Genomic DNA, 24,917 nt, shown 5'->3' with positions numbered 1-24,917 from the left:
GTGTGTGTGTGTGTGTGTGTGTGTGTGTGTGTGTGCGTGCGTGCGTGTGTGTGTGCGTGTGTGTGTGTGTGTGTGTGTTAGGGATCAGATTGTAAATTGATTGTCTCATCCACACTCTGGAACAGAAGGTGGCGGTAATGCACCAATAAGCTGGATGCCAAACGCCGTCAAACAAAAACGAAAAGAAGAAGAAGATGGTGCACGTCATCGAACTCCGACACCATGAAAACGCAATTCCGGTGCGACAAGTTGTTTACATCATGGCGTCGGTGGATTTGAGAGGTAGCTAAAATCAGTTGATTTATTTTTAACTGGTGAATTATTTTCAGCAAACTTATTTCTCTGCTGTCATTTAATTGTTCAATGGATAACTGTTTAAATATCTTTGATTGCCTTGACGAAAAGTGAAGCTATTGAGTTGTCTTGCTACTAGTCTATCTTGCTACTAGTCTACTAACGTTAGCAGTGTACTGATATCTGCTAACGCAAGAAGCTAACGTTAGCAACAGGTTCTTCTGCTGTAATTAGCATAATCTAATTAACCCAGTGATCTATTTTGTTGTGTATGCTAATGAATATCCAAGCCGTCCTTTGAACAAAGGATTAATGGTCAGGTTAGCTTGTTTAAAAATACCTTTTCGTTTGCCGAAGTCTAGCTAGCCAGCTAACGTTAGCTTATTTGAACCCTTTGGCTTTGATTGATTGATTGATTGATTGAATGTATTAATGGGTGTAGAGACAATACAAGATCCAAGGGATAGCATGTAAAAGTGTAAACACTTATAATTTCCAACATGGTCCCTTTGACCAACAAGTTAAGAAGGAGCCATTACAAAAGGATTTCGGTCGGAACAACTGCTCCAAACGAGATAGGTGTGAATACACCCTCAGCTTTCATTCTGAGTCTCAAAGGAGCACACCGATATGGGGTTACAGGCTCCGCTAAAATGGCCTTACATCTTCACTAATGTAGCAAATCACAATAAAACTGTACATACCTCCCGCACAAGGTTGTTATCTGAAAAGGATGGTAATTGGTGTTCCCAAATATTGCGTAGTTTCCAATACCGAGCCCTTGTAAACATGCCAGTAATTTCTCTTTTCCATTGAAAATGGCCGTTGTTCTTCTTCAGCTTCCCATCGGGGAAAGTCTGTTGTGTCTATGGGTGGAAACCCGTAATTACACATCTGGAAGAACAGAAAATACAGGCACTGGCATGTTTCTAATGCTCGGTATTGGAAACTACCGGTACACAATATTTGGGAACACCGATTACCATCCTTTTCACACAACAACCTTGTGCGGGACGTATCTACTGTTTTATTGTGAATGCTACGTTACTGAAGATCCAACGCAATTTGAGCGGAGCCTGCAACCCCCTATCGGGGTGCTCCCATCTTCCCAATTGTACTTGGCCAATTTCCCCCTGCTGCCCCGGTCGCTGCTCCACCCTCTGCCGATCTGAGGAGAGCCGTAGACTAGCACCATGCTTCCTCTGACACATGCGCAGATGCCAGCCGCTTCTGTTCACCTGACAGCGGAGAGCTTCACCGGCAGGACGTAGCACGTGCAAGGATCAGGCTATTTCCACCAGTTCCCTTCCACCCCGGATGCCCTAATCATCACTAGTTATGCCTCCGCCGGCGAAGCCAGGCCGAAGGCATTATGGATCCGGGTTGTCCGTCCGTCCGTACGTACGTACGGCCGTCCGTGCGGATGTCCGTCCGTACGGATGTTTGTTAACGCCATATCTGAGGAACGCCTTGACGGAATTTCATCAGATTCGCCTTAAACATTCACTTAGGCTCAAGGATGATCTGATTAGATTTTGGTGGTCAAAGGTCAAGGTCACTGTGACCTCTCGAACGCCATTTTCAAGCTTGTTAACGCGATATCTGAGGAACGCCTGGACGGAATTTCATCAGATTCGCCTTAAACATTCACTTAGGCTCAAGGATGATCTGATTAGATTTTGGTGGTCAAAGGTCAAAGGTCAAGGTCACTGTGACCTCTCGAACGCCATTTTCAAGCTTGTTAACGCGATATCTGAGGAACGCCTGGACGGAATTTCATCAGATTCGCCTTAAACATTCACTTAGGCTCAAGGATGATCTGATTAGATTATGGTGGTCAAAGGTCAAAGGTCAAGGTCACTGTGACCTCTCGAACACCATTTTCAAGCTTGTTAACGCGATATCTGAGGAACGCCTGACGGAATTTCATCAGATTCGCCTTAAACATTCACTTAGGCTCAAGGATGATCTGATTAGATTTTGGTGGTCAAAGGTCAAAGGTCAAGGTCACTGTGACCTCTCGAACGCCATTTTCAAGCTTGTTAACGCGATATCTGAGGAACGCCTGGACGGAATTTCATCAGATTCGCCTTAAACATTCACTTAGGCTCAAGGATGATCTGATTAGATTTTGGTGGTCAAAGGTCAAGGTCACTGTGACCTCTCCAACGCCATTTTCAAGCTTGTTAACGCGATATCTGAGGAACGCCTGGACGGAATTTCATCACATTCACCTTAAACATTCAATTAGGCTCAAGGATGATCGGATTAGATTTTGGTGGTCAAAGGTCAAAGGTCAAGGTCACTGTGACCTCTCAAACGCCATTTTCAAGCTTGTTAACGCGATATCTGAGGAACGCCTGGACGGAATTTCATCAGATTCGCCTTAAACATTCACTTAGGCTCAAGGATGAACTGATTCCATTTTGGTTATCAAAGGTCAAAGGTCAAGGTCACAGTGACCTAACAAATGCCATTTTCAAGCTCGGTAACGCCATATCTCAGTAACACCTTGACTAAATTTCTTCACATTTGGCTCAAATATCCAATTCTGCAAAGAAACGCCTTGATGCAATTTCTTCCAATTTGGCTCCAACATCCACTTGGACTCAAGAATGAACTAATGGCGGAGGCATAAGTCCGCGTTGCGGTCGTTCTAGTTTTAATTTGGGAACAGGCAAGGCATTCAATAAAGAACAATCTTTACTTTTAAGTGATCAGTAAAATCTTAAAACCAATTCTGAAGCTCACAGGTTACTAATGTAAACATGCTAAAATTGGGGGTAATATGATCTTAAAGTCTTCATTTCTGTAACCTAACACACAGCTAGAACTTAGTCCAACATATTACCTAACTTTGTCATTAAATCTGTTGACTGAATGCTCATTCCATTTCCAGACAACCTGCTTGGGATATCCTGGGTAGACAGTGGCTGGGTGCCCATTCTTAACCCTGGAAATGTATTGGACTATTTCTCGGAGAGAAGCAACCCCTTCTACGACCGGACCTGTAATAATGAGGTGGTGAAGATGCAGAGACTGACTCTGGAGCACCTGAAGTAAGTTCGCCATATGAATGATACGAAGAGGAATGTCAATCCAAAAGAAGATGTGCCATTGTAATAACTAATTAATCAGCATGTGGACATTGCAAAAATAAACAACAAATAAACACACAGACACTACAGTTAATCCGGTAACACTACTAAAGGTCAGAGTGATAGTCTTTTCAGTACTTAGTAGAAAAGTTACATTATTGCTCAGTGACATACTTAAAGTATAAGCACACATATTGTTTCTTATTTTTTCCAGTCAGATGGTTGGAGTGGAATACATTCTCCTTCATGCTCAGGAGCCGATTCTTTATATAATCCGTAAACAACAGAGGCAGTCTCCTACGCAAGGTGAGCAGCTCTATATCTGATTAATTGGCCAATTAAAAAGTAAAGTATGGCATACTGGTGGTCAGGGATGTCACAATATATCGTCCCACAATATATCGCGATATCAAAACGTGACAATATGTATCGTTGAGATGAAATCTCATATCGTGAGAAAAAGAAGCTGAACATGGTGGCACTGATCTGCATCTGATTGCATGCTCGCTCTCCTTTTCATTGCTGTGTTTGAACAGACGGAGGATGAAAATGGTGAAATTACTAAAATTAGCGTGGAGGATGCCCCCTCAACTTAGAAATCGATCGCCAAAAAATATTGTTAAAATATCGTATCGTATCGTTAGCGCGAACCCAATATCGTGTATCGTATCGTATCGTGAACTGAGTGTATCGTGACACCCCTACTGGTGGTGGGTCAGTGGACCAAAACACACACCGACTACTCGTGATGTCGCGGGTTTGAATCTGATTTGACCTTAGTAAAGTCAAAGTCATTCCTTCTGTCCCATCTTTTCTATTTTTCCTGTCATTGTCTACTGTAATTCTATGTAATAAGGAGAAATGCCTTCAGAGTAACCTAACAACATTTAGTATTAAAGTACCGTAGTAGAGTTTACCCAGTTGCCTTCCATTTTAATTACCCGGTTTTATACAAGCTGCACATACATGTGTTCACTAGAAACAAAACACCCAATTAAGTGTAGAGAAGACACTAATTTGGTGTATGATTATGTGATTCTACACTCATGGCTGTCAGGACACTTGAGAGCTTGTTTCTATTTGACACTAATTTGACACTTATTTGTACCCATCCTGCAGTGATTCCCTTGGCTGACTACTACATTATAGCAGGAGTGGTGTATCAGGCCCCAGACCTGGGAACAGTTATCGGCTCCAGAGTGGTGGGAATTTACAATATCATACATTCTAATAAATGTCATAAACAGGGGTAGGAGGATGAATGTTGTTGTTGGAAGGTGAATCTTTTGACTGGGTGTTTGTAATTCATGTTTCGTTGTGTTGTGAGTGACATTAACCTCTCTTGTCTCCTTTAGCTTTCTGCTGTCCATGGAATCCAGTCTGCTTTTGATGAATCCATGTCCTACTGCCGATACCATCCATCCAAAGGATACTGGTGGCACTTTAAAGACCAAGAGGAGAGAGGTTTGTTTTTGGCAATGCATTTGAATTCACATTTTAGGCATTTACAGTAGATCATGGTTTTTCAAAGTCTGAGACTGTGGGCCTCCCCCCAGACAAAGCTTGGGGACAAAGCGCGTCCCCCTATGGGATCATGATTGTTATATGATCCCATAGACACTCAACAATTGAGACAAGATAGCCTGATATTGCTGTTTGACATACTTCAGACTATTAAAAACAGGTGTGTCTGAAGGAATTTATTTGTTTCTCACTATGGGAAAGTGGGGAAATTTTACTGTTTTGAAAAACAGTAAAATTCCCCCAAACTACTGTATCTCTGAACTATCTCTTTAACCAAATCACACACATTTACGCCATTCTATGTGATTTCATTTTGATAAATAAATGCAATATTTAACCTCTGCAGTAGATGATCCTTATATCAACATCAACAGTGACTTACAATTAGGGCAACAGTAGATTAAGCTTCAGCGAGTACATCACCAACATACAAGTAGCCCATAATGAGGAGTGGAAGAGGCAGAACCATGATGCCCTTATGATAGTCCTGTGATTCCCATGTTGATTTGGGCAAATGCCTTTGTGCAGAAAAAGCCAAGCCCAAGTCCAAGAAGAAAGAAGAACCTAGCTCACTATTCCAGAGGCAACGTGTGGACACACTGCTTTTGGACCTCAGGTCAAAGTTTCCACCGACCTTTTACCAGGTACATGTGTTACTGACTCAAAAAGCAATTTCACATTCAATCTTTGCTGTGTTTTCATTTTCATTTTCCCAATATAGCCAAAGGCCTACCGTATATGTCAGTTTAATCTGAATTTCTGTCATTTCAGCCCAAGCCTGGTGAGAAACCTATTCCAGGTATGATATATATTGAGATTATATTTGAAACATAAATGGTGAAGCATGTTTGCATCCGCTAACTTTCTATCCTGCTATAATACTGCAAAAACATTTTTTTTTTTAGATATACTTATTTCGGTACATCAGGATAGATACATACATACATACATACATACATACATACATACATACATGCATGCATGCATACATGTATGTCAGCACAAACTCCCTATGTCCATTTTTATATGAAACAATAATGAGACATAAAATAAAATAAAATAAACACAAGAAAAGAAAGAAAAAGGCGGGTGGTCATTTAGAATTGTCATTCAGCTCAACAGCTGACACAGTTCAACATGGTGGAAATCGATATGATAATTACAAGGATCATTATTCTTTCCCATCTTTCATCACCGTGGCTCACACTTTAGTCACATATCACGAAAGATGTCCTAAATCACTGGTGCTGTCATATACAATAATAAGGTTGTATAGTAAATCACTGATGACATCAGTCATAGCGGGGCAATTGTGACGCCATCAGTGATGTCTCCATGTCGTCAAAGGGTGACGTCATCAGTGATAACATCAGTGAGAGGAGTGAGTGAGCAATCAATAGAAAACAAACCTGACACAGGCCTAAATATGTGTACAAAAGGTGGCTACATCCTGTGGGAGATAATCAAATAAAGGTTTCCATATTTTACTGAAAATATGTTTGTTACCCTTAAATCTAGTACTCCATCTCTCCATCGGCAAGATCTTAAAATGTCCCGATACCACTGAGTGACTGTTGGAGGCTTGTCCATGATCCAATTGAAAATAATACATTTCCTAGCCAAGACTAACAGTTTATGAAGAAGCATAACATTCGAAGAGTTCAGGGACATGGACCAGTCTGGAAGGTTAAGCAGAAACAAACCTGGGTTCTTTTCAATTCTGCATTTGAAAATGCTATTGACCACTTTGGAGTAGCCTATCTTTGGAGATCATTGACCAAAATTTTGAAGTAGTGGAACACTGCCAAAATTATTATATTATTATTATTTTATTATTATATTATTATTATAAGTACCAGCTTTATCCTTACATTTTGAACATAGTGGTGATCTTGAAGGATCAAACTTATTGAGAAGATATGGAGTTCGATGTTGTCTGTCCAAAATTTTGTACTGAGTCTCCTTAAGTCTATTGCAGCAAAATGTGTACAATTTTGCAATTTTATTATGTATGCCTTTATGGAAACTAGTGCAGTGCCCGTTCCCCCCCCTCCCCTTCCCCCATTCACACATCATGCCCCTGTCAAATTCCCCCAAACTTGAACCAAATCACACACATTGAGGCTATTCCATGAGATCTCCTTTTAACAACTAGTAATATTTTTCCACTTCCATTCACTGAGCCTCCCCTGAAACTGATTGGAGCCCTCCTGGGGAGGCCCGCCTCCCAGTTTGAAAACCTCTGGATTAGTTATAGATATTACTCTCTAGCCTGTGTCTGTATATTCTCATGCCCATGCTGTTGGGAACTTGGGAAACATTTGAATGAGCTTTACTGAAGATGGTGTGGAGATGGAAACCAAATATTATTGGCAGGCTAGTGCTCCGAATCTGTGAGTTGTATCCCTGACTGTGTTCTCTTTTGTAGTTGAGGTGAAGAAGGAGCCTGAACCTCCCACAGAAACGGTGAAACAAGAGGAGAGGGAGCCGGCCACAAAGTCTTCCGCCCCCGCTCCTCCGAGCAAACCACCACCGGAGAAGAGAGCAAGGCTACAGTGATGACTATACTTCATACACTCTGGGAAAATGGATGACTTCATACACTCTGGGAAGATGGACGAGACAGAGAAAAGTCATAGAACTCCAAACCTCAAGATAGTCTGCCACTTTGCTCCTTTGATTGGTTTGCAAGATGCTAAGAATGATTTGGCACAAAACATGTCCGTTGCCTGTCTCAGTGCCAGGACTACTTATACACTGTAACCTTAGACTTCTACGCAAGATTGGCAACATTGACATTTCAAGCAGCTGTACTGCAACAGGGGTTAACTGTGTGATGTCAGTGTACATTTTATAACTCTGCAGAACCCTTGCAGTGTATGCTAAGGAACAGGTTTTTCAAAAATAAAGCTGACATAAGCACCAGTTTCCTTTGACATCAGCAGTGTGTTGTCATGACTTCAGAGGATTTTTTTATTCCCAATCTGCTACGCCAAAGGGTTGTATCGTCATGATGCATAATCTTAAAAGAGCCCCACACCATGCCTCCCCTCTGTAATTTTCTGGTTTGTCATGTAAACTCTGGACTTCAAAATGGTTTATCAATGTGTTTAAAAAAATGTTGACAGGCCTGTTCTTCTCTTTTTTTAATACCTTGTTTTCCGTGTATATATATTATTTTTTCAATCAATTATCGATGTGTTTTGTTTATGACAAGTGACATGTAATGGTCTCTGGTCTTGATGGATTATATTCCCCCCAGGTAAACTTTTTTCTGTCTAAGGGATTTACATTTTTATATGTAGCGTTAATGGTTCTCAAACATGTATGCATTCATTAGTCAATTCCAATGCATTGATCAGCTAGACGTTGATCGGTATAGTACAGAACGGATTTGTAGTTAGATCCACATCTTTTCATCCTCATGAAACTCCTTAATATTTTTTGACATTACAGTTTATTGCCTATTTTGGTCTTAGCCTACCTTATATAGGTAGGTGTTGTTTTGGCCTCCTTCATTCTTCACTCAAACTCGACTAGACACGGTCAACTCGACAAGGTGGTCTTGACTACAGCCCTTCTTTAGTTAAGTTTACAAGAAAACCTTTGAACAAATCTGTGTTTGTGAAAGTAGATTAAATGGGCGACATGGACTCCAGTCGCCAGAAGAGGTCGCCATTTGGTTATATTTGTACGCTGCGAGCTAACGTTATGTTCGTCTTACGCTAGTTATGTATGAATCTCACTTTAAAGCATTTTGTTCTCTCTGTCACATCCATGGAGTCATGTTTAGTTTCAGTAGTAAGTGTCACACCAAACTCACGCATTTCATCTCGGGAGGAAAAACAATAAGGAAAGGGAATTTAGCATTAGCATAGCAAACAGCAGCTACGTAACGCTACCAATGCCACGAAGAAGAAGTTTCTCGCGGGGCGTGGTGGGATAGGAGTCTCCTCGGTGGAGGACTGAAAACAGTGCCCCAGCTGGCTAGCTGCAGAGAAGATGGCTGCAGCGGGGATTTTCAGGCCAGTGTCTGAAAACAGAACATCGTTTGTCATGTTGGACGACGACTAGCGTTCGTGTCCCCCCGTTTATTTGGTGTGTTTGTTCGGACTCGAAGGGCATCGAACATGGGGTCGCAAACTCTCCAGATCCTGAGGCAGGGGGTCTGGGCTTCAGTCACAGGCGGCTGGTATTACGACCCCCACCAAAATACATTTGTCAACGCGTTACATCTCTACATCTGGCTGTTTCTGCTATGCTTCCCCTTCACACTTTACATGGTAAGTGTTGTTTTTGTAAACCCCCCTATAATACCTTTATATAACTGTTAGGACTGTTGACAGTAGAACCAAAGGCAAACAACCGCTATAGCTGGTTGGTCTCAGTCTATTCTCTGGAACGGAGACAATGTAATAATGGTGTTTCATTGTCACAAACTAAAATACTACGAAACGTTACAATATACCCAGCACTGCAAAACCACCAATCCATCGGTAATTATTAAGAGATCAACATTATTTCGATGAGGAAAATTATCAAAATAATCGCTGATTGTCTCCCACCTAAGTGCACCATCCACCAACTAGATTGGACCAGAAGGCTCTTTTGTTTAAAATTATATTTTTCACAATGATGCACTTATTATCAGTCAGGATATTAGACGTCCATTACACTGAACTAAGCTGTGTTCATTGGATTTTATTTCCCTTCCCCCCTTATCTAGGGTTAGTTGTTTTGCCCCCTGTCAGTAGTGATTTGCAATATCACCAGTTTTCAGAAGCTACTGTCTTTTGTAACAGCTGACTATGCAACAGTACTCAGTCATTTTTATTTCCCAGGAAATAATTTAGACTGCTATGATTTACTCGGTTTATTTATCATATTTTATAAAGGGTACTGTGTTTACTTTTGGATAGCATTAACCTTATATAGCTTGCACTTTAATTGGTCAAGAAAGGACTTTGCACATCCCTAGTAGTTTGTCCAGTTATACTTGTTTTTAGGGGTTGTTATTGTGCCTGATAAGAACATATCTTCAAAGCATCAAATCTGTAAACATGATTGAGATTGACTACAGAACCGAGTGTTAGCTTAGTGAACTGGTTTTCAAATATTAGCTAGACTATACATGTACTCGGGTCAAGAAATGGCTAAATACTAGCATCTATATTGAGAAGCTAATGCTCCATATCAGTTTGTGGTTTCCTTTCTATTTCTGGAGTGGGAATAAATACATCGGTCAGCTCTGTGTGGTTTATATTGCCACAGGTTTGAGTGGTGCTGGTGTTGGTAATAACAGCTAACAGATGCAGTGGCTATCTCAAGGACAACAGACCCTCAGAGAATGGAGCTCAAACACCCTGTGGTAAAAATACAGTTGCCTGCTAATAATAAAGTCACCACAATTATGTGCAATAGTGAGTCCGATTTTTGTTTCCGCTATGGCTGCATTACTTTGGGAAATTATGACATGTATTTTTAAAGGGAATTTCTCTAATGAATGCGGCATTCATGTGTCAGCATGGCCCAGTAGTTTGAACCCTACAACACAATGTGTCAGCAATGCATCCACTTCTCATGTCAGAGTGTCCTTCAGCAAGACACTGAACCTACCTGCTGTCTCATTGTCCGTCTGGATAACGTCAGCTTCAATGCCTAAAATCGACTGCATTTCTGCATGTTTCTCTCCAATACCAGGCCCTGCCACCAACCATGGTGATTGTGGGAATCTACTGTGGTGTGATCGCTGCCATGTTTCTGCTGCTGAAGACGGCGAATTACCGCCTCCACCATGCCCTGGACGAGGGGGAGGTGGTTGAGCACCGGGCAAAGGAGAGAGCCAGCACCGAGGGGGCTAACGATGGCAGCGTGACCCGCCGCGAGGACAGCAACGGCCCAGGGTAAGGACACGCGTATACGGCCTGATGTGTGGTGGGTGTGACAAATGGCATCAAATGGAGCCTGTTTGTGTCGTGAGTGAAGTCATTCAAAGGTGATCTAATCTGGAGTTATCTATTGGGAGTCTTTGGGACTGAGGTCAAAGGTTTGTCCTCTAGTGGTGACGCGCAAAAAGACACAGGCATGCTGCAGAGAGAATCAATATCTCTCTTCAAAGGCTTCCAGACAGGCAGGGCCAGCGACAATGCCAGCAGTGCCAACAAGATCCTTTTGCCCTTTTATTTGATAGACACACAGCATATTAGAGAGAGAGAGAGAGAGAGAGAGAGAGAGAGAGAGAGAGAGAGAGAGAGAGAGAGAGAGAGAGAGAGAGAGAGAGAGAGAGAGAGAGAGAGAGAGAGAGAGAGAGAGAGAGAGAGAGAGAGAGAGAGAGAGAGAGAGAGATGCGACAAAGGTCCATTCTGGATTCAAACTCAGGATGACATGCTCTGAGAAAAGTTACAAATTACAAAAGTCATTAGTTTCTTTGTGACATACCTTTTTAAAAAGTACTTTAATAAAGAGTAACATTGCAAAACTACTGTTAGTGCATTTTTGTGTTACCCCCACTTCAAAGCCAAGCCAATCCCAGTTTTATCAAGCATACTTGTATCCTGTTTTGTCCATTAGCAGCATGCTGTCTGCACTGGATTTTTAGCCTGGTTGAACCCAGCCTTCAACGTGACGTCACATACTATGTCTGTAACGCAAGTCTACGTGACTGATAGTACATGGAGGTCACGTGTCGTGGAGGTTACTGGATTTTCACTGTTTTCTACTTCTTCGTGTCCCACTACCATGTGTGTGTGGGACATTGCTTCATCTGGGTGTCATCTGTCTGTCTGTGTGGATACATTCTTGTAAAGACATTAACAACAATACATAACAGAAACATCATTCTTACGCCACAGCTTCCCCCTATAGACGGTTTTCACCAGAGCGCAACCCCACATCACTTCCTTTATTCTCAGCATTCGGCAAACTGCAGAAATATTCACTCGACATCGTTACTTTTGTTTTCGCTGCTCAGCTGTATAGACGGTTTTCACGGAATGGTCAGTCCTGCACTTGAATGTTTTGTTTTCTTTTATGTCCATAGCAAACACTGCAACAGGAAGTGAGCGGGGGTTCAATTTAGAATGTTTTTGTTGTCAAGTTAAAACCGTCTATAGAGCAGATGACCTGATTATAATTTGGAGCATCTTGCTGTCTAAATTTGCATATTAATTACTGTAGGAAAAACAGATTTGATTAAAACCACTAACTCCTTAATGCTTTAAGAAACAGAGTTCATATTAATACTCCCCATGTCTTATGTAAACAAAGTATGATGACATAGCCATATTTGCTAATTAATGCATTAATGAGCTTAATTAATTATTTGCCTCATTAACATAACTGATTGTGTTTCATGATGGTGCTTACATTGGCAGCTCAACTCCCACTTGTTTTATCTGTGCTAACAAAAATTAAGCAATACGAAAGAAAAATACAAGTAACAACATTCTAATTTGGACACGCAACTAATAATGGATTACAAAGTAGAAAGTGAACACATCACACAGTGCCAGTCCACTGTGCCAGTCCACTGTGACTGGCACTGACTGAGGTCCACTTCTCATTGACCAGGAGCGAAAAGCAGTGAGGTTCCAGCCTTTTACTGCCCGTGCCTCCAAGAAGTGACTCATTTTCACATTCCAGAGGGAGTGCTTAGCAGGATGCTGAGAGAGGGGAAAAGCAACAAGAAGAATGAGAGTCCTCAACCGCAGGGCCAGGGCCAGTGGCAGCGTTGCCCACACATCTGGAGTTCCATTCCAGGTTGTTTGAGTTGACAGCACAGCAGACAAGCCCAGTTGAAACTGATGAAGGTGTTTTTGTGCCGACGCCACCCACGCACTTTCCCTCACTTGTCTTGTGTCCAGGCTCTGTTCACTCGCGCTGAGTGTTGCCGTTTACAGCGCTTTGAATGTTTGTTTTATGGTTATGAAACCTTTTTTGGCATATGGAAATGATTTATAGACAATCTCTGGCAAGTTGTTTGTTTCGACATACCGACTGGTTAAACAAGCACGTCCGGGCTAAATATAGGCTGAATGAAAGTCCACACGAATGCCTCCTTCAGTTTTTCCCTTTCAGTCATTTGAAAATCCACAAACATAATGTCAAATACAGCCCTGTCTGTGTATTATAAAGTGATGGGATGTGTTTTTCCCTAAATTGAGTCAGGTTGGACTGAAGGGAAGAGGAATGACGTGCAACAGTACACATGTTGAAGGGAAGGAGAACTGTGTCCGTGTGCTTGGTAATTCAAGTGTGCGTGTGTGTGCGTGTGCGTGTGCGTGCCTATACAGAGACCCTGGAGGGGGTATTGAGATGGCAGACTTCATCCGGGAAGAGACTCCACCAGTGGACTGTAGTTCCAGGAACTCCTATACTGGGATGGAGTCTAACCACCAGGTAAGCAGAGGACTCACTTCACTACCAGACACTCATTCACTACATATTTACCGTCTTTGTTTATTTTCATGTCATGTGTTGTCTACATTAAATGTGAGGTCCTGTTATGTTTTGTCCTGCACCTAGTGACTGTTTTATGTAACTGTCTTGGAGTATGTCAGCACCAATTAAACAAGATGAACGTGTGGTTAAAGTATGTCTCATTCTCGTGCAGTACTCATGTTCTGGGTGGCCTTTTTGATAGAAACCTCAAATTAAGTCAAGATTCTCAATCTTTTCTTGCAGTATTTACATGCTGTTGTGTAAACTAACCTCCAGGATAATTCTTCATAGCCTGTAGGTTCTGAATTGTCCAGTCCAAAGTAAATGTGCCCTGAGCTTGAGCGAACCTCATATCACAATGAATTGCATATGAAGTGGATTTAAACTTCAAGTCCTGTGGTGTTATCAAGGTTGGAGGAGAGGAAAGGTGTGTGTGTGTGTGTGTGTGTGTGTGTGTGTGTGTGTGTGTGTGTGTGTGTGTGTGTGTGTGTGTGTGTGTGTGTGTGTGTGTGTGTGTGTGTGTGTGTGTGTGTGTGTGTGTGTGTGTGTGTGTGTGCGTGCGTTGGTGTTTGTGTGTCGATCTTTTCATTAGGCATGGTAATCACATAGCTTGCTGTCAGCAGATATCTCCTTTAACATTGCAAGTTATTTAGCTGGTTTATTCGGTGAGATATATTTAACCTCTGGATCCCCATGGGTGCAGTGTTGTGCGTCTTTGTACTGCATGTCCTTGAGTGGCTAATGAGCCAGCGTGTTCTGCTCAGCTGCTCTGTGCTGTGCCCACTAGGAAGAGAAGGCAAAACTCATCTCTGTGATGACAGCGAGGAGGCGGGCTGTTTGCTATACACAAATAGGATTTTTTTCCTGGACCTCCCATAACGATGGCACGCGGTGTCAATTTGTCCTTTTTGAAGATTTCCTTCTTGAAAATGTGAACCTGTTGAGCGATTGAAGACGTGAGAGAGAGAAAAACAAAACATGCCTTGACTTTTCTTTCTCTTTTAATGTTTAGGTTGCCTCCACCCGTGGGGGAGCAACAACAGCCAAAGGTAACTACTGACATGCCTTGTATACCTGAATCCACTCTCTCTGCTCATGCAACTCCATCAATTTTAAAGTGAAAAGAATTGACGTCAGTTTTGATTTCACTATTCCTGTATTTGCAAAGCGTCTCTGCAACCGCTGTGGTGCGTGCATTTTGCGGGATTACCGCATGCATCCCCTGCCATGATAGCCCCAGCTGCCCGGGAGATGTGGTCTGACTCAGCTTTACTGTGGGGGGTGGGGGGGGGGGGGGGGGGGGGGGGGGTGCTGAGAAGAAGACAATAAATGAACTTGCAGTTTTGCTATGGGTCCATTGTGCTGAGTGTTAGAGCAAGGCGGCTGCGTTGTGTGAATAATTCAGTCCGCTCGATGGCGTTCTAATTAGCCGGCCGTTTCTGATGACAGGAAGTGGTCTGAAGTGGGACAAGGGCTCTGCTGGGGTTTAGCTTTTTAATCTCCTCCCCTTTGAGGATTTTCATCCACTCAGACTGCTCATCACACATTCATCCACTCAGACTGCTCATCACACATTCATCCACTCAGACTGCCCATCACACATTCATCCACTCAGACTGCCCATCACACATTCATCCACTCAGACTGCCCATCACACATTCATCCACTCAGACTGCTCATCACACATTCATCCACTCAGACTGCCCATCACACATTCATCCACTCAGACTGCTCATCACACATTCATCCACTCAGACTGCCCATCACACATTCATCCACTCAGACTGCCCATCACACATTCATCCACTCAGACTGCTCATCACACATTCATCCACTCAGACTGCCCATCACACATTCATCCACTCAGACTGCCCATCACACATTCATCCACTCAGACTGCTCATCACACATTCATCCACTCAGACTGCCCATCACACATTCATCCACTCAGACTGCCCATCACACATCCATCCACTCAGACTGCCCATCACACATTCATCCACTCAGACTGCCCATCACACATTCATCCACTCAGACTGCCCATTACACATTCATCACATCCACTCAGACTGCCCATCACACATTCATCCACTCAGACTGCCCATCACACATTCATCACATCCACTCAGACTGCCCATCACACATTCCCAGGAAGTCATGAATCAATGAATTTCCACTTGTGGACAATAAAGTTTTCGTAATCGTAACTCGTAATCGTAATGAGCACATTGAAAAAGGTTTGCTCAAAGGTTATCAGGATATCACAGCAGTCCATTCAGGATCGCATATTGGTCCACTGTATTGTGACCACACTTTCAGCACCTCTCAGAAGTAGCAATGTCTTTTTTTTTTCTTTTTTTTAATCTGTAGAAGCCACTTATGTGTGGGTCTCCAGAGAAAGGCCATGTGAATGTTTTAATAAGTGATGAAACTTGTCATGTCGTCACTCTCTTCCTATCTCTGCAGGAGATGTGGGGAAGATCTCAGATGACATCAGTTTGACTCTGGTTGAGAGCTGCAGCCACGATCACGGTAAAAACGCATGGTTTGCACTGGCAAACAAAAAGCCTTGTTATTTGAATGTGTTGTGAATGGCTCTGACTGACATTTGTTTTCAACGTCGCCTTTGATTTCTTTCTTTCCAGACTTGTTGTCAGACCCAAAGATGTACTGCCTTGTTTCCAACGACTCCTTGGCCTCCATGCAGCCCTCCACCTCCCTGTGTCCCTCCGAGCTGAGCAGGGAGCCCGTGGACCTGTGCATCTCTGCTGCTCATCACTTCAGCCAGTCCCACTCCTGTGACACAGAGGTCACTCATGCATCCATGCAATCTCTGACCTTTCGGAAGGAGCTCCGGTCTCGTGGCCTGCCTCGCACCTCCAGCTCTGCCGGTTCTGCTTTCCCTGACCCATCTCTGCCAGACTTCGCTCTGTACCCTCCGCCCAGGAGAGGCGGCCTGGATCCTGTGTGTGAGCTGGAGACTGCCAGGCCCCACAGGGCAGGGCTGTGTGACAGGGAGGGGGCTGAGCAGCTGTACCAGCAAGACCAGGCTGTGGCCTCCACCTCTGGAATGGAGTGCTACAGGCACCAGGAGACACGCAGAATAGCCCGCTCAGCCTCGCGTGAGGCAGGGGAAGGTAGCTCAGGTCTGTACCAGGGGGAGGTGGGTGGTGGGGGGAAAGGGTCTGGTGGAGGGGGGAAGTCCCAGGGAGGGGAGCGCAGCGCCGACAGCCTGAGAAGCCTGAGCACTCGCAGTAGTGGCTCCACTGAGAGCTACTGTAGCGGCACAGACAGAGACACCAACAGTACTGTCAGCAGCTTCCACAGCGAACAGACCAGCTCTACGCACGTGGAGAGCCTGCTCTCGCTTTCAGGGGACGAGCGCGTGCGGGACAGGGGAGATGCCTCTGAGCGCGTGCGGGACAGGGGAGATGCTGCCTCTGAGCGCGTGCGGGACAGGGGAGATGCTGCCTCTGAGCGCGTGCGGGACAGGGGAGATGCTGCCTCTGAGCGCGTGCGGGACAGGGGAGATGCTGCCTCTGAGCGCGTGCGGGACAGGGGAGATGCTGCCTCTGTGCCTGCGGACGGCAGGACTTCCAGCCTCGGCAGCGTTAGCTCTCGAGGTCTCAGCATCCTACCTTCCAGGGAGGCCAATAAGAACCCTCATGCCAACGAGCTGACTGCCAAACAGCCTCCCGACACGCCGTCCTCTGCAGCCCAAGAACTGACAGAGCCTTGCAGCTGCCAGGACGAGCCGGGCACTAGGACGAGTGCTGATGGCTCAACTGGTGTAGCTGCTCGGGAGCAGGAGACAGAGAAAGATGACGTGCGACCAAAGTCAGCCATCCTTGTCCAGAGGACTTCTTCCTCGTCAGCAGGGCGCAGCGGACGCCGGCGGACTGGCAAGAAACGGGCGAGCAGCTTCGATGCCAGTCGTCACCGGGACTATGTGTCACTGCGTGGTATGGCCAAGCCTCGCAGCGCTGTGTTTGCCGGGGGTGGAGAGGAAGACTCGAGCGACCAGAGTGAACTCAGTTGTGCCTCCAGTCTCCACTCCACCCAGCACCTCAGCACAGACAGTTCCTCTAGCACCACCTCCCACTCCTGCCACTCACCCGAGGGCCGCTACCGGGCCCTGAAAGCCAAGCACACCGCAGCCAACACCTCCTCCTCCTCCGCACTGAAAGGTACTGAGGGCGGGGGCCGGTCCGCAGGGAAGCGCCGCACCTCCCGCCGCACTCCCAGCACAGGCAGTGCCAAAACACACGCCCGAGTATTGAGTTTGGACAGCGGCACGGCTGCTTGCCTTAATGACCCCAACCGCCTGGGAGCCCCAGCCGGGCCTCGGCCCCTCACCACCTCCAAGTCTGACCTGGAAGCCAAAGAGGGGGAGGTTCTGGACGCGGCGTCCCTGCTGGGCCGGGCCTCCCAGCTGGAGTCGGTGACCCGCTCCAGAAACAGTCTGCCGAACCAGGCAGCCTTCACTGAGCCTCAGGACGCCACTGCTGGCTCCCTGCGGGGTATGTACCACACACATGGATCTGACATACACACTGCATTCTCTCTGGTTTACTATCATGTCTGAATACAAAGAATGCCCACATTTGATCTTGTCAACATAGGGACTTAATAGTGCATGGGGAGAAATTCAATGTGTAACTCCTGGGACACACCAGAAGCGTCTCTGTTGCAGCGCGTCACAGAAGCATTGAGCAGGAGCCTGGCCATTGACACCACAAGTGCTCTGTTTTGCTCCACGCCGGTCACAACTTGACCTCTACTGACCTCATGCCTGGCCGCTCCCGCCTCGCATCAGAAATAGACCAGACACAGAAACTCTTGCTGTAGGACACAAGACGGACGCGACATGGCCAGTGTGATCGCTCTCCCCTGTTAACAAGGACGCCGAAATTAAACTGCCTCCGTGACGCTTCCGCGACAGAGACGGTTCTGGTGTGTCCCTGCCGTAACATTGTAGCTAACTTCCTTCCAGGAACATTCCGGTACATACATGTATCACGATCACTCCAGGTGATTTGATATTGATTTTGATATGCTGATATGTATTTTGTGGATTGTAGGCCAAAATTTTATCCATACTGATATAGTTCCAGACTAGACATAGAGTGCGTTTACATGCACACCAATAAACTGATAACTGTGAGTAATCAGTTTATGGCAATAATCTGATTTCTGCGTTTACATGCACTTTAATAATCCGACAATAGGAAAAACCCGGGTTTACATGATTCAGTCAATTAGTCGGATTTCTCTCCAGAAAGCGGCGGTAATTCAACTTTTTACATGCAACTTGTACATGCGCATATGTATAAACCCACAAGAAACCTGATACGCTGTATTCACCTTATGTTCAGACCTTACAGTGGACCAAATTCTTCTGGGTCCGTCTAACACTTCCGGCGGTCACGGCGCAAAATAAGAGAGTTGTTTTTGGAGCGGACAGTGAAGGGGTAAAATAAATAACGTAGCCTACTACTTTGAGCGGGTACACAGCAAGCAAGCGAGTATCCACTGTTAGCCAGGTCAGATAACGTTATCGTCGACAATGACGAGCACTTTCTTGTAAAACATACCTGGACTCCAACAAAGAAAGCTTCAGATAGTTGTCTCTCCTCCGAGGCAGCGCGATAGCAGCGCGAGCCATTAACGTTAATAAAGACCCGCAGACGTTAACGTAATTCCCTGGAATGCGAGACTTAACGAGCCAGTTACATGGCGTTGCATTCTTAGACATTGCCATTTGCTTTTATTTGGTATGTTACATACAATTTGCTAAATTATTAGTTAATTCAGAGTTAGATGATATTGGAGCAGCGCAGCCATTTTTTATTTTATTTTATTATTATTTTTAGCCGGAAGTTTTGGGATGGCCACACAACCAGGTCAAATGGGCGTGGCTACATAAGGTGAATACATGCACTCAAAAGACGGGTTATTGGCCAAAAACCTAGGTATGTTTATCAGTTTATTCATAACCCGATAACGGCCATAAACGGATAAAGCTTATCGGTTTATGCTGTTTACATGACCATTTGAATAATCAGGTAACTCCAGAAATCCACTAATAAACTATTTATTGTCTGCATGTAAACGCACTCATGGACATTGCCTATAGACTATAGGCAATACTATTACGCTGATGTCGGTTTGTTATTTTTGCTTGTGTTGCAGGTTAGCTTTGTTTAGTGATAACTGAATTAGGCCAAGGTGGCATATAGTGCATATGATTTCAGAGTGATGGTTCCTTAGATGGCATACTTTTGTTGTAAGCCCCGTAGTCACCACAATGTACATCATGCCTCCTTCACTGGATGGCTGTGTTGTGTCACACTAGCAGGAGCATGGTGACACAGCTTTGAGCCTGGTTTGGATGGCTGGGTTCTGTCACACTAGCAGGAGCATGGTGACACAGCTTTGAGCCTGGTTTGGATGGCTGGGTTCTGTCACACTAGCAGGAGCATGGTGACACAGGTTTGAGCCTGGTTTGGATGGCTGTGTTCTGTCACACTAGCAGGAGTGTGGTGACAGATTTGGGCCTGGTTTGGGTGGAGCCCAGACCTTAAGGCTCGCTCCATTGTTGCCTTTGTGCGTGTGCCTGCATAAGAGATGTTGTCTGCCTTGCTCATTGGGTGTAACCATGGTGAGTTTCCAGTTAGCGTCCTCCTTACCCAAGCACAGTGTTCCCTGTGTTGTTGATCACTATTAGCATGATGGGACAGTGTGTGCTTTGTGCTGAGGTTAGACAAACAGCAGCTCTCTGATTAGTGTCATCCACTAGTGAGCATTCCATCCCTCCACATTCGTAGAAGTTGCAGGCTATTATCTTGTATTTTCACTGGGTTGAACTTGCTGTCTTTGGCTTCTGTGTATTGTGGACATTATTCTCAAGGGTCTTGGTGTTGATTGTTTCTTGGCTCCCTAGAGTGTTCACCTCTTGAGATATATTGGAGGTGTCATGTGTGCCTGGACTTGCATTCCAGGGTTTGCAGAAAAAGATTCAGATTTACATTTGATGAGTGTTTTGATTCTTGGTTGGTTCAGAAGGGAAGTAGCCAAGGTTCTCATCTGACCCCCACTGTCTTGATTTGTATTAAAATGGCTACAAGGCAAGCTAGCTGCACCACACAGTCCATTTCATATTGGTACATTCAGTCAATTTCAGTGGCATTAGCTAGCTGACATAGCAGCTATTGGTTGAAGCTGTCAATGGTGGTTATTAAGAGGGAATCTGTTAGGTGATGCTGATCAAATGAAACTCTTTTGTAGTAGTCTGACGTTCAGGGAGTGGAAGGTGGAACTGTTGTCACTTCAAATCTAGTGTGTATTACCCTCCATATTGATGGAAATATTGCCTCCTACTGATGTCCCACTAAAGCTCAGTCATGTTGCTCTCAAAGAAGCGAAGGGCAGCCACGCTGACTGGCCAATCATGTCTCTTGCCGCCCACAACAGCCCCAGGGAGCGAGGAGACGGTCATATTTCGGCGAGAGCGTAGCACGTTTCGTCGACAGGCGGTGCGGCGGCGGCACAATGCGGGGAGTAACCCCACGCCCCCCACCTCCCTCATCGGATCTCCTCTCAGGTACGCCGGGCATGGAGCAGGGAGTCGCACTGGGCTTTCTGTAAGCTTCTGGTTATGTTGTCTGGTATGAGCATGTTACCAGGCACCACCCTTTTGTCTGGTATGAGCATGTTACCAGGCACCACCCTTTTCTCTGGTATGAGCATGTTACCAGGCACCACCCTTTTGTCTGGTATGAGCATGTTACCAGGCACCACCCTTTTGTCTGGTATGAGCATGTTACCAGGCACCACCCTTTTCCATCCCACGTCAACAGTCACTTTACCATTCCAACTTCTGACACTAATGTCACCAATCTTCTGCTTTGCATGCCGGGACTGCATGACATCTTCTGTCATAGCAGGAGTGTCTCCACTCTGCATTTGATGCCTTTCCTCCTCCTTTTCTTAAGGATTTTCATTCTGTTCATCCCATTATCTCACCACCTAATCTTCCCATTTAGCAATCCCATTTTGAGTCCTCACAAACTCACAGACACAGAATAGAGTCCTGACAAACCCATAGACACAGAATAGAGTCCTGACAAACCCACATACACAGAATTGAGTCCTGACAAACCCATAGACACCAGGCTGCAAGGTCTAATCTTCCTGGTCGGTATACTGTCACCTGTCAGAAGTGCGCATGGTAGGTTCAATCACATTACCTTGCCCTTCTCAGAGACCTCTCAGAAGGGAGCCATGTTGATTGATCATTGTGAAAATCTAAGCTTTAAGTCAGCTGCTTCTCCCCAAGAGGACTGTTGTGTTTTTGTTGTTTGTAATGGTAAGTGTCAGCCGTCTGGTGAATGGCTGAAGCTTCCAGCCTTTTACATTATATTTAATATATATATATATATATATATATATATATATATATATATATATATATATATATAAATTCCCATTTATTTAATTGCCATTTTACTGACTTTTTCTTGTTTTTACTCTCGCCTCGCTACACCATTCATAAATGTCTGGCTGAGTGTGTCTCTACGATCCTTATCAGTCTATTTACTATCCTTCTGGAAACTAACCTTGAAGGCCTAAGTGGTCATCCTTGGACATAAGCCAAAGGAGGTGTGGTCTAATCCTTTACTGTCCAAGATGACAGTGACCTGAGATGATTGATTGCTGCCTTTGAGAATACCGTAAATTCCGGACTATAAGCCGCACCGGTGTATAAGCCGCACCTGCAAAGTTGACTATTTTTTTCTTATATAAGCCGCACCGGACTATAAGCCGCGGGTGTTTTAATGTTTTTTTTTTTTTTTTTTTTTTTTTTTTTTTTTTTTTGTGTTTTAATGTTTAATTACCATATGTAAGGGTTCATGCACAGAGGGGATTGTCGGGAAAGAGATGGCTGTTTGAGGAAGCTCCCATTTATTAACATTTCAACAAAACAACATAACACAACACCACCTGTGTTGTTTTTTACAGTGCACACAGTGTCATACAGTGTCACACAGTGTGGTGAAAAGAGGGCAAGAGAGGAAATTAAAACAGAAGTGGATTTATAGTTAGAAAGAGTGCTAAAAAAGAGAGATTTATTTTTATTTTTATTTATTTTTTTGAAAAAATCCATAGATAAGCCGCACCGTTATATAAGCCGCAGGGGCCAAAAAAGGCCAAAAAACGGGAAAAAAGGTGCGGCTTATAGTCCGGAATTTACGGTACTTCAAATGATTAGTCACTCCTCCTGAGGCTGTGGCCTGTCTAGAGAGACACGTAACATGTGGCATTTTAAGTGCTGTTACTTTCTTGAAAGAACAAAAATGTGTAAAGAAGAATTTTGATGTTTCACTGGTCCTCTGCTGTCGATGGACAGATTTGGGTCTTGTGAGGTCTGTGTACCTCCTCCATTCTTTGTTTTAAAACTGCCAACACCTAATTCACCTCTAACCAAGCCTCTACTTTTCTCTGCATCCCCCCTGCAAGGTCACATTTCCAAATGCTAAGCAAGGAAAACAAGCATGCAGCCTGCCACTGCCAGGGGTCAATAAACTGTTCCTCCTTCCACTCATCCCTCCACCTTCAGCCAAACCTCTCCCATCTCTTAACTCCAATGTTTACATGACCTTCTCAGGGAAAAACTGGAGACTAAACCTGCCTCAACTCGGTTTACTCACCTTTTGCTTTGTCAATCAGTTTTATGATTGCTTGTTAAAGTCATAACAAGAATGGAGACCACATGCTTAAATATGATCAACCGTTGTTTTAAATGATCAAAACAAACTATAAACTTAAACCTTACAGATTTGTATATTATGTCATTGACATTTGTTGTATGCATTGACAAAAAGCTTTTTTATTTTTTATTAAATTAGTGGTTCATTGTATGTTAATGTGTGATTTCCATTCTTGCCAAGAATCATATAACACCCACATTTTTCATGCTGACACAAATCTGTATTTAAAATAATAGTAATAGTAATAGTAGGTTATATAAAAATAAGAACAATTTGTGTCTGTATAGAGTACCGCAGGGATGATGTATTTTTGTAGGCTTACTCAGAAGTCCCTGCATTTCCTGGTTCCTACGTGGAAAAGTCTGGGATTTTTCTTTGGGATTTCAATTGAATGCATGAAATAAGGTCTGTGGTTAAAAATAGTGTATGAAACAGCTAACTTTGTGTTCAGCTGCAGCAAGATAATCTTCACAAATGAGGACCACTTTTATGACTTGCGAAGCATTTTCTGAAAACCGTGTAAAAAAATGCATTTATGCTTTGAAAATCATAAGTGGTCCTCATTTGATGAGAAAAAAAAAATACTTTATTTCAGGCATTTAACCAAAAATCCCATTGACTTTTACACATAGGAACCGGAAGTTCTAACATCCAGGTCTTCCGGACTCATTTCTGCGGTACTCTATTGGTGGCTGTTTGGCGGTAGACTGGAGGTCATAGTTGACCCACATCTCCATTTATCACTACATCACTGCTTGGCCCCTGCCTGTCTGACACCTATGCTCTTATCCTAACTCACTCATCCACCACCAGTGGTGTCATTTATCAGCTTCTTCCTCTGAAATTTGAGTTGACTTCCGTTAGTTTCATCGCCTATTTGTGGAAAACCATTTAGTTACAGCTTCTCTGATCATGTTCCCTTGTCCACGCTGCTATATAATACTCCATTCTATCTCAGTACTAACTTAGGTTACTCTGCAAGTTTTCCCTTTTCCTTTCTTTTTGTGCATAGTCTGTCTCCTAAACCTGTCTCCTAAACCTGTCTCCTAAACCTTTCCATGAGCCCAACTCCCAGGTTTTAGTCATGGAAAAGATGGAGAGCTCCATGCACACCAAGTCACTTATGGGGGACTTTCTTGGATATGTTTTGGATGCCTCTGAAATCCTCCCTCAATTACCTCATATAGAGGCTTTACAGTTGCATGACAAATGTCCAAGCTGACATGGCTGGTTCCAAAATGGAGGTCCAAATGCTCTGTGTGAAAATAACAGCTAAATATGTAACAACCGGGCAAGGGTCAAGAAAAAGAAAGATATACTGTAGTACCTGAATAAAATTGGTAGGTCACTTGAGTAACATTTTAAGTGAATAGTACTATTCATCATACTATCATCAGTAGGGGTGTCACAATATTTCGTCGCACGATATATCGCGATATCGAAACGTCACGATATGCGTATCGTCAGAAAAAAAGGATATCGTAAAAAAAATATATATATTTTTTGCTCCTGAATAATAATAGAACAAATTTAGCAGAATCAACACGCATGAGTGAGGGGGTAGACTACTACTGGCATGGCAAAACAGCTCAAGGGGTACATAAGATTACATAAGTTTAGGGACCATTGAGCATGAGTTATTTAAGAAATAGATTGTATACTTTATTTTTCTTTCACCATGCAACAAACATTTAGTTTGTGACAGTGTGACACATTCTATTGCAAGAGAAGCATTATCTTCCATGTTGTTTTCTAGTTATTATAATAACAATTTCCAAAAACAGCATTTGTT

General features: G+C 43.9%; 2 protein-coding genes across 3 annotated transcripts in view; both read left to right on the top strand.

The window, feature by feature from the left end:
- The first annotated feature begins 254 nt into the window (after positions 1 to 254).
- med6 (mediator complex subunit 6) lies at positions 255 to 7,901 on the top strand. 2 transcript variants are annotated; one of them, XM_083633328.1, is made up of 8 exons: positions 255 to 282; positions 3,194 to 3,353; positions 3,607 to 3,698; positions 4,512 to 4,594; positions 4,748 to 4,856; positions 5,445 to 5,560; positions 5,688 to 5,715; positions 7,345 to 7,901. In XM_083633328.1, exons 1-8 carry the CDS (start codon positions 261 to 263, stop codon positions 7,473 to 7,475), a joined length of 741 nt encoding a protein of 246 aa, XP_083489454.1. In that variant the 5' UTR covers positions 255 to 260; the 3' UTR covers positions 7,476 to 7,901. The 2 variants fall into 2 exon arrangements, with proteins under 2 accessions (XP_083489454.1, XP_083489455.1); XM_083633329.1 differs by having other exon boundaries at positions 4,512 to 4,641; positions 7,345 to 7,479.
- Positions 7,902 to 9,046: 1,145 nt separating this feature from the next.
- pcnx1 (pecanex 1) overlaps positions 9,047 to 24,917 on the top strand; it is a gene marked incomplete at its 5' end in the record, with an annotated part of 55,600 nt that continues 39,729 nt past the window's right edge. Inside the window, 8 exons of the mRNA XM_083632481.1 lie at positions 9,047 to 9,199; positions 10,617 to 10,819; positions 13,208 to 13,313; positions 14,368 to 14,404; positions 15,822 to 15,887; positions 16,001 to 16,740; positions 16,903 to 17,875; positions 20,829 to 20,958. Coding sequence (XP_083488607.1) covers positions 9,047 to 9,199; positions 10,617 to 10,819; positions 13,208 to 13,313; positions 14,368 to 14,404; positions 15,822 to 15,887; positions 16,001 to 16,740; positions 16,903 to 17,875; positions 20,829 to 20,958 — 2,408 coding nt within the window. The remainder of the gene's footprint in view (positions 9,200 to 10,616; positions 10,820 to 13,207; positions 13,314 to 14,367; positions 14,405 to 15,821; positions 15,888 to 16,000; positions 16,741 to 16,902; positions 17,876 to 20,828; positions 20,959 to 24,917) is intronic.

The sequence above is a fragment of the Poromitra crassiceps genome (genome assembly GCF_964638095.1).
Source record: "Poromitra crassiceps genome assembly, chromosome: 3".
Taxonomy (NCBI): domain Eukaryota; kingdom Metazoa; phylum Chordata; class Actinopteri; order Beryciformes; family Melamphaidae; genus Poromitra; species Poromitra crassiceps.
This window is presented reverse-complemented; position numbering and strand designations above follow the sequence as displayed.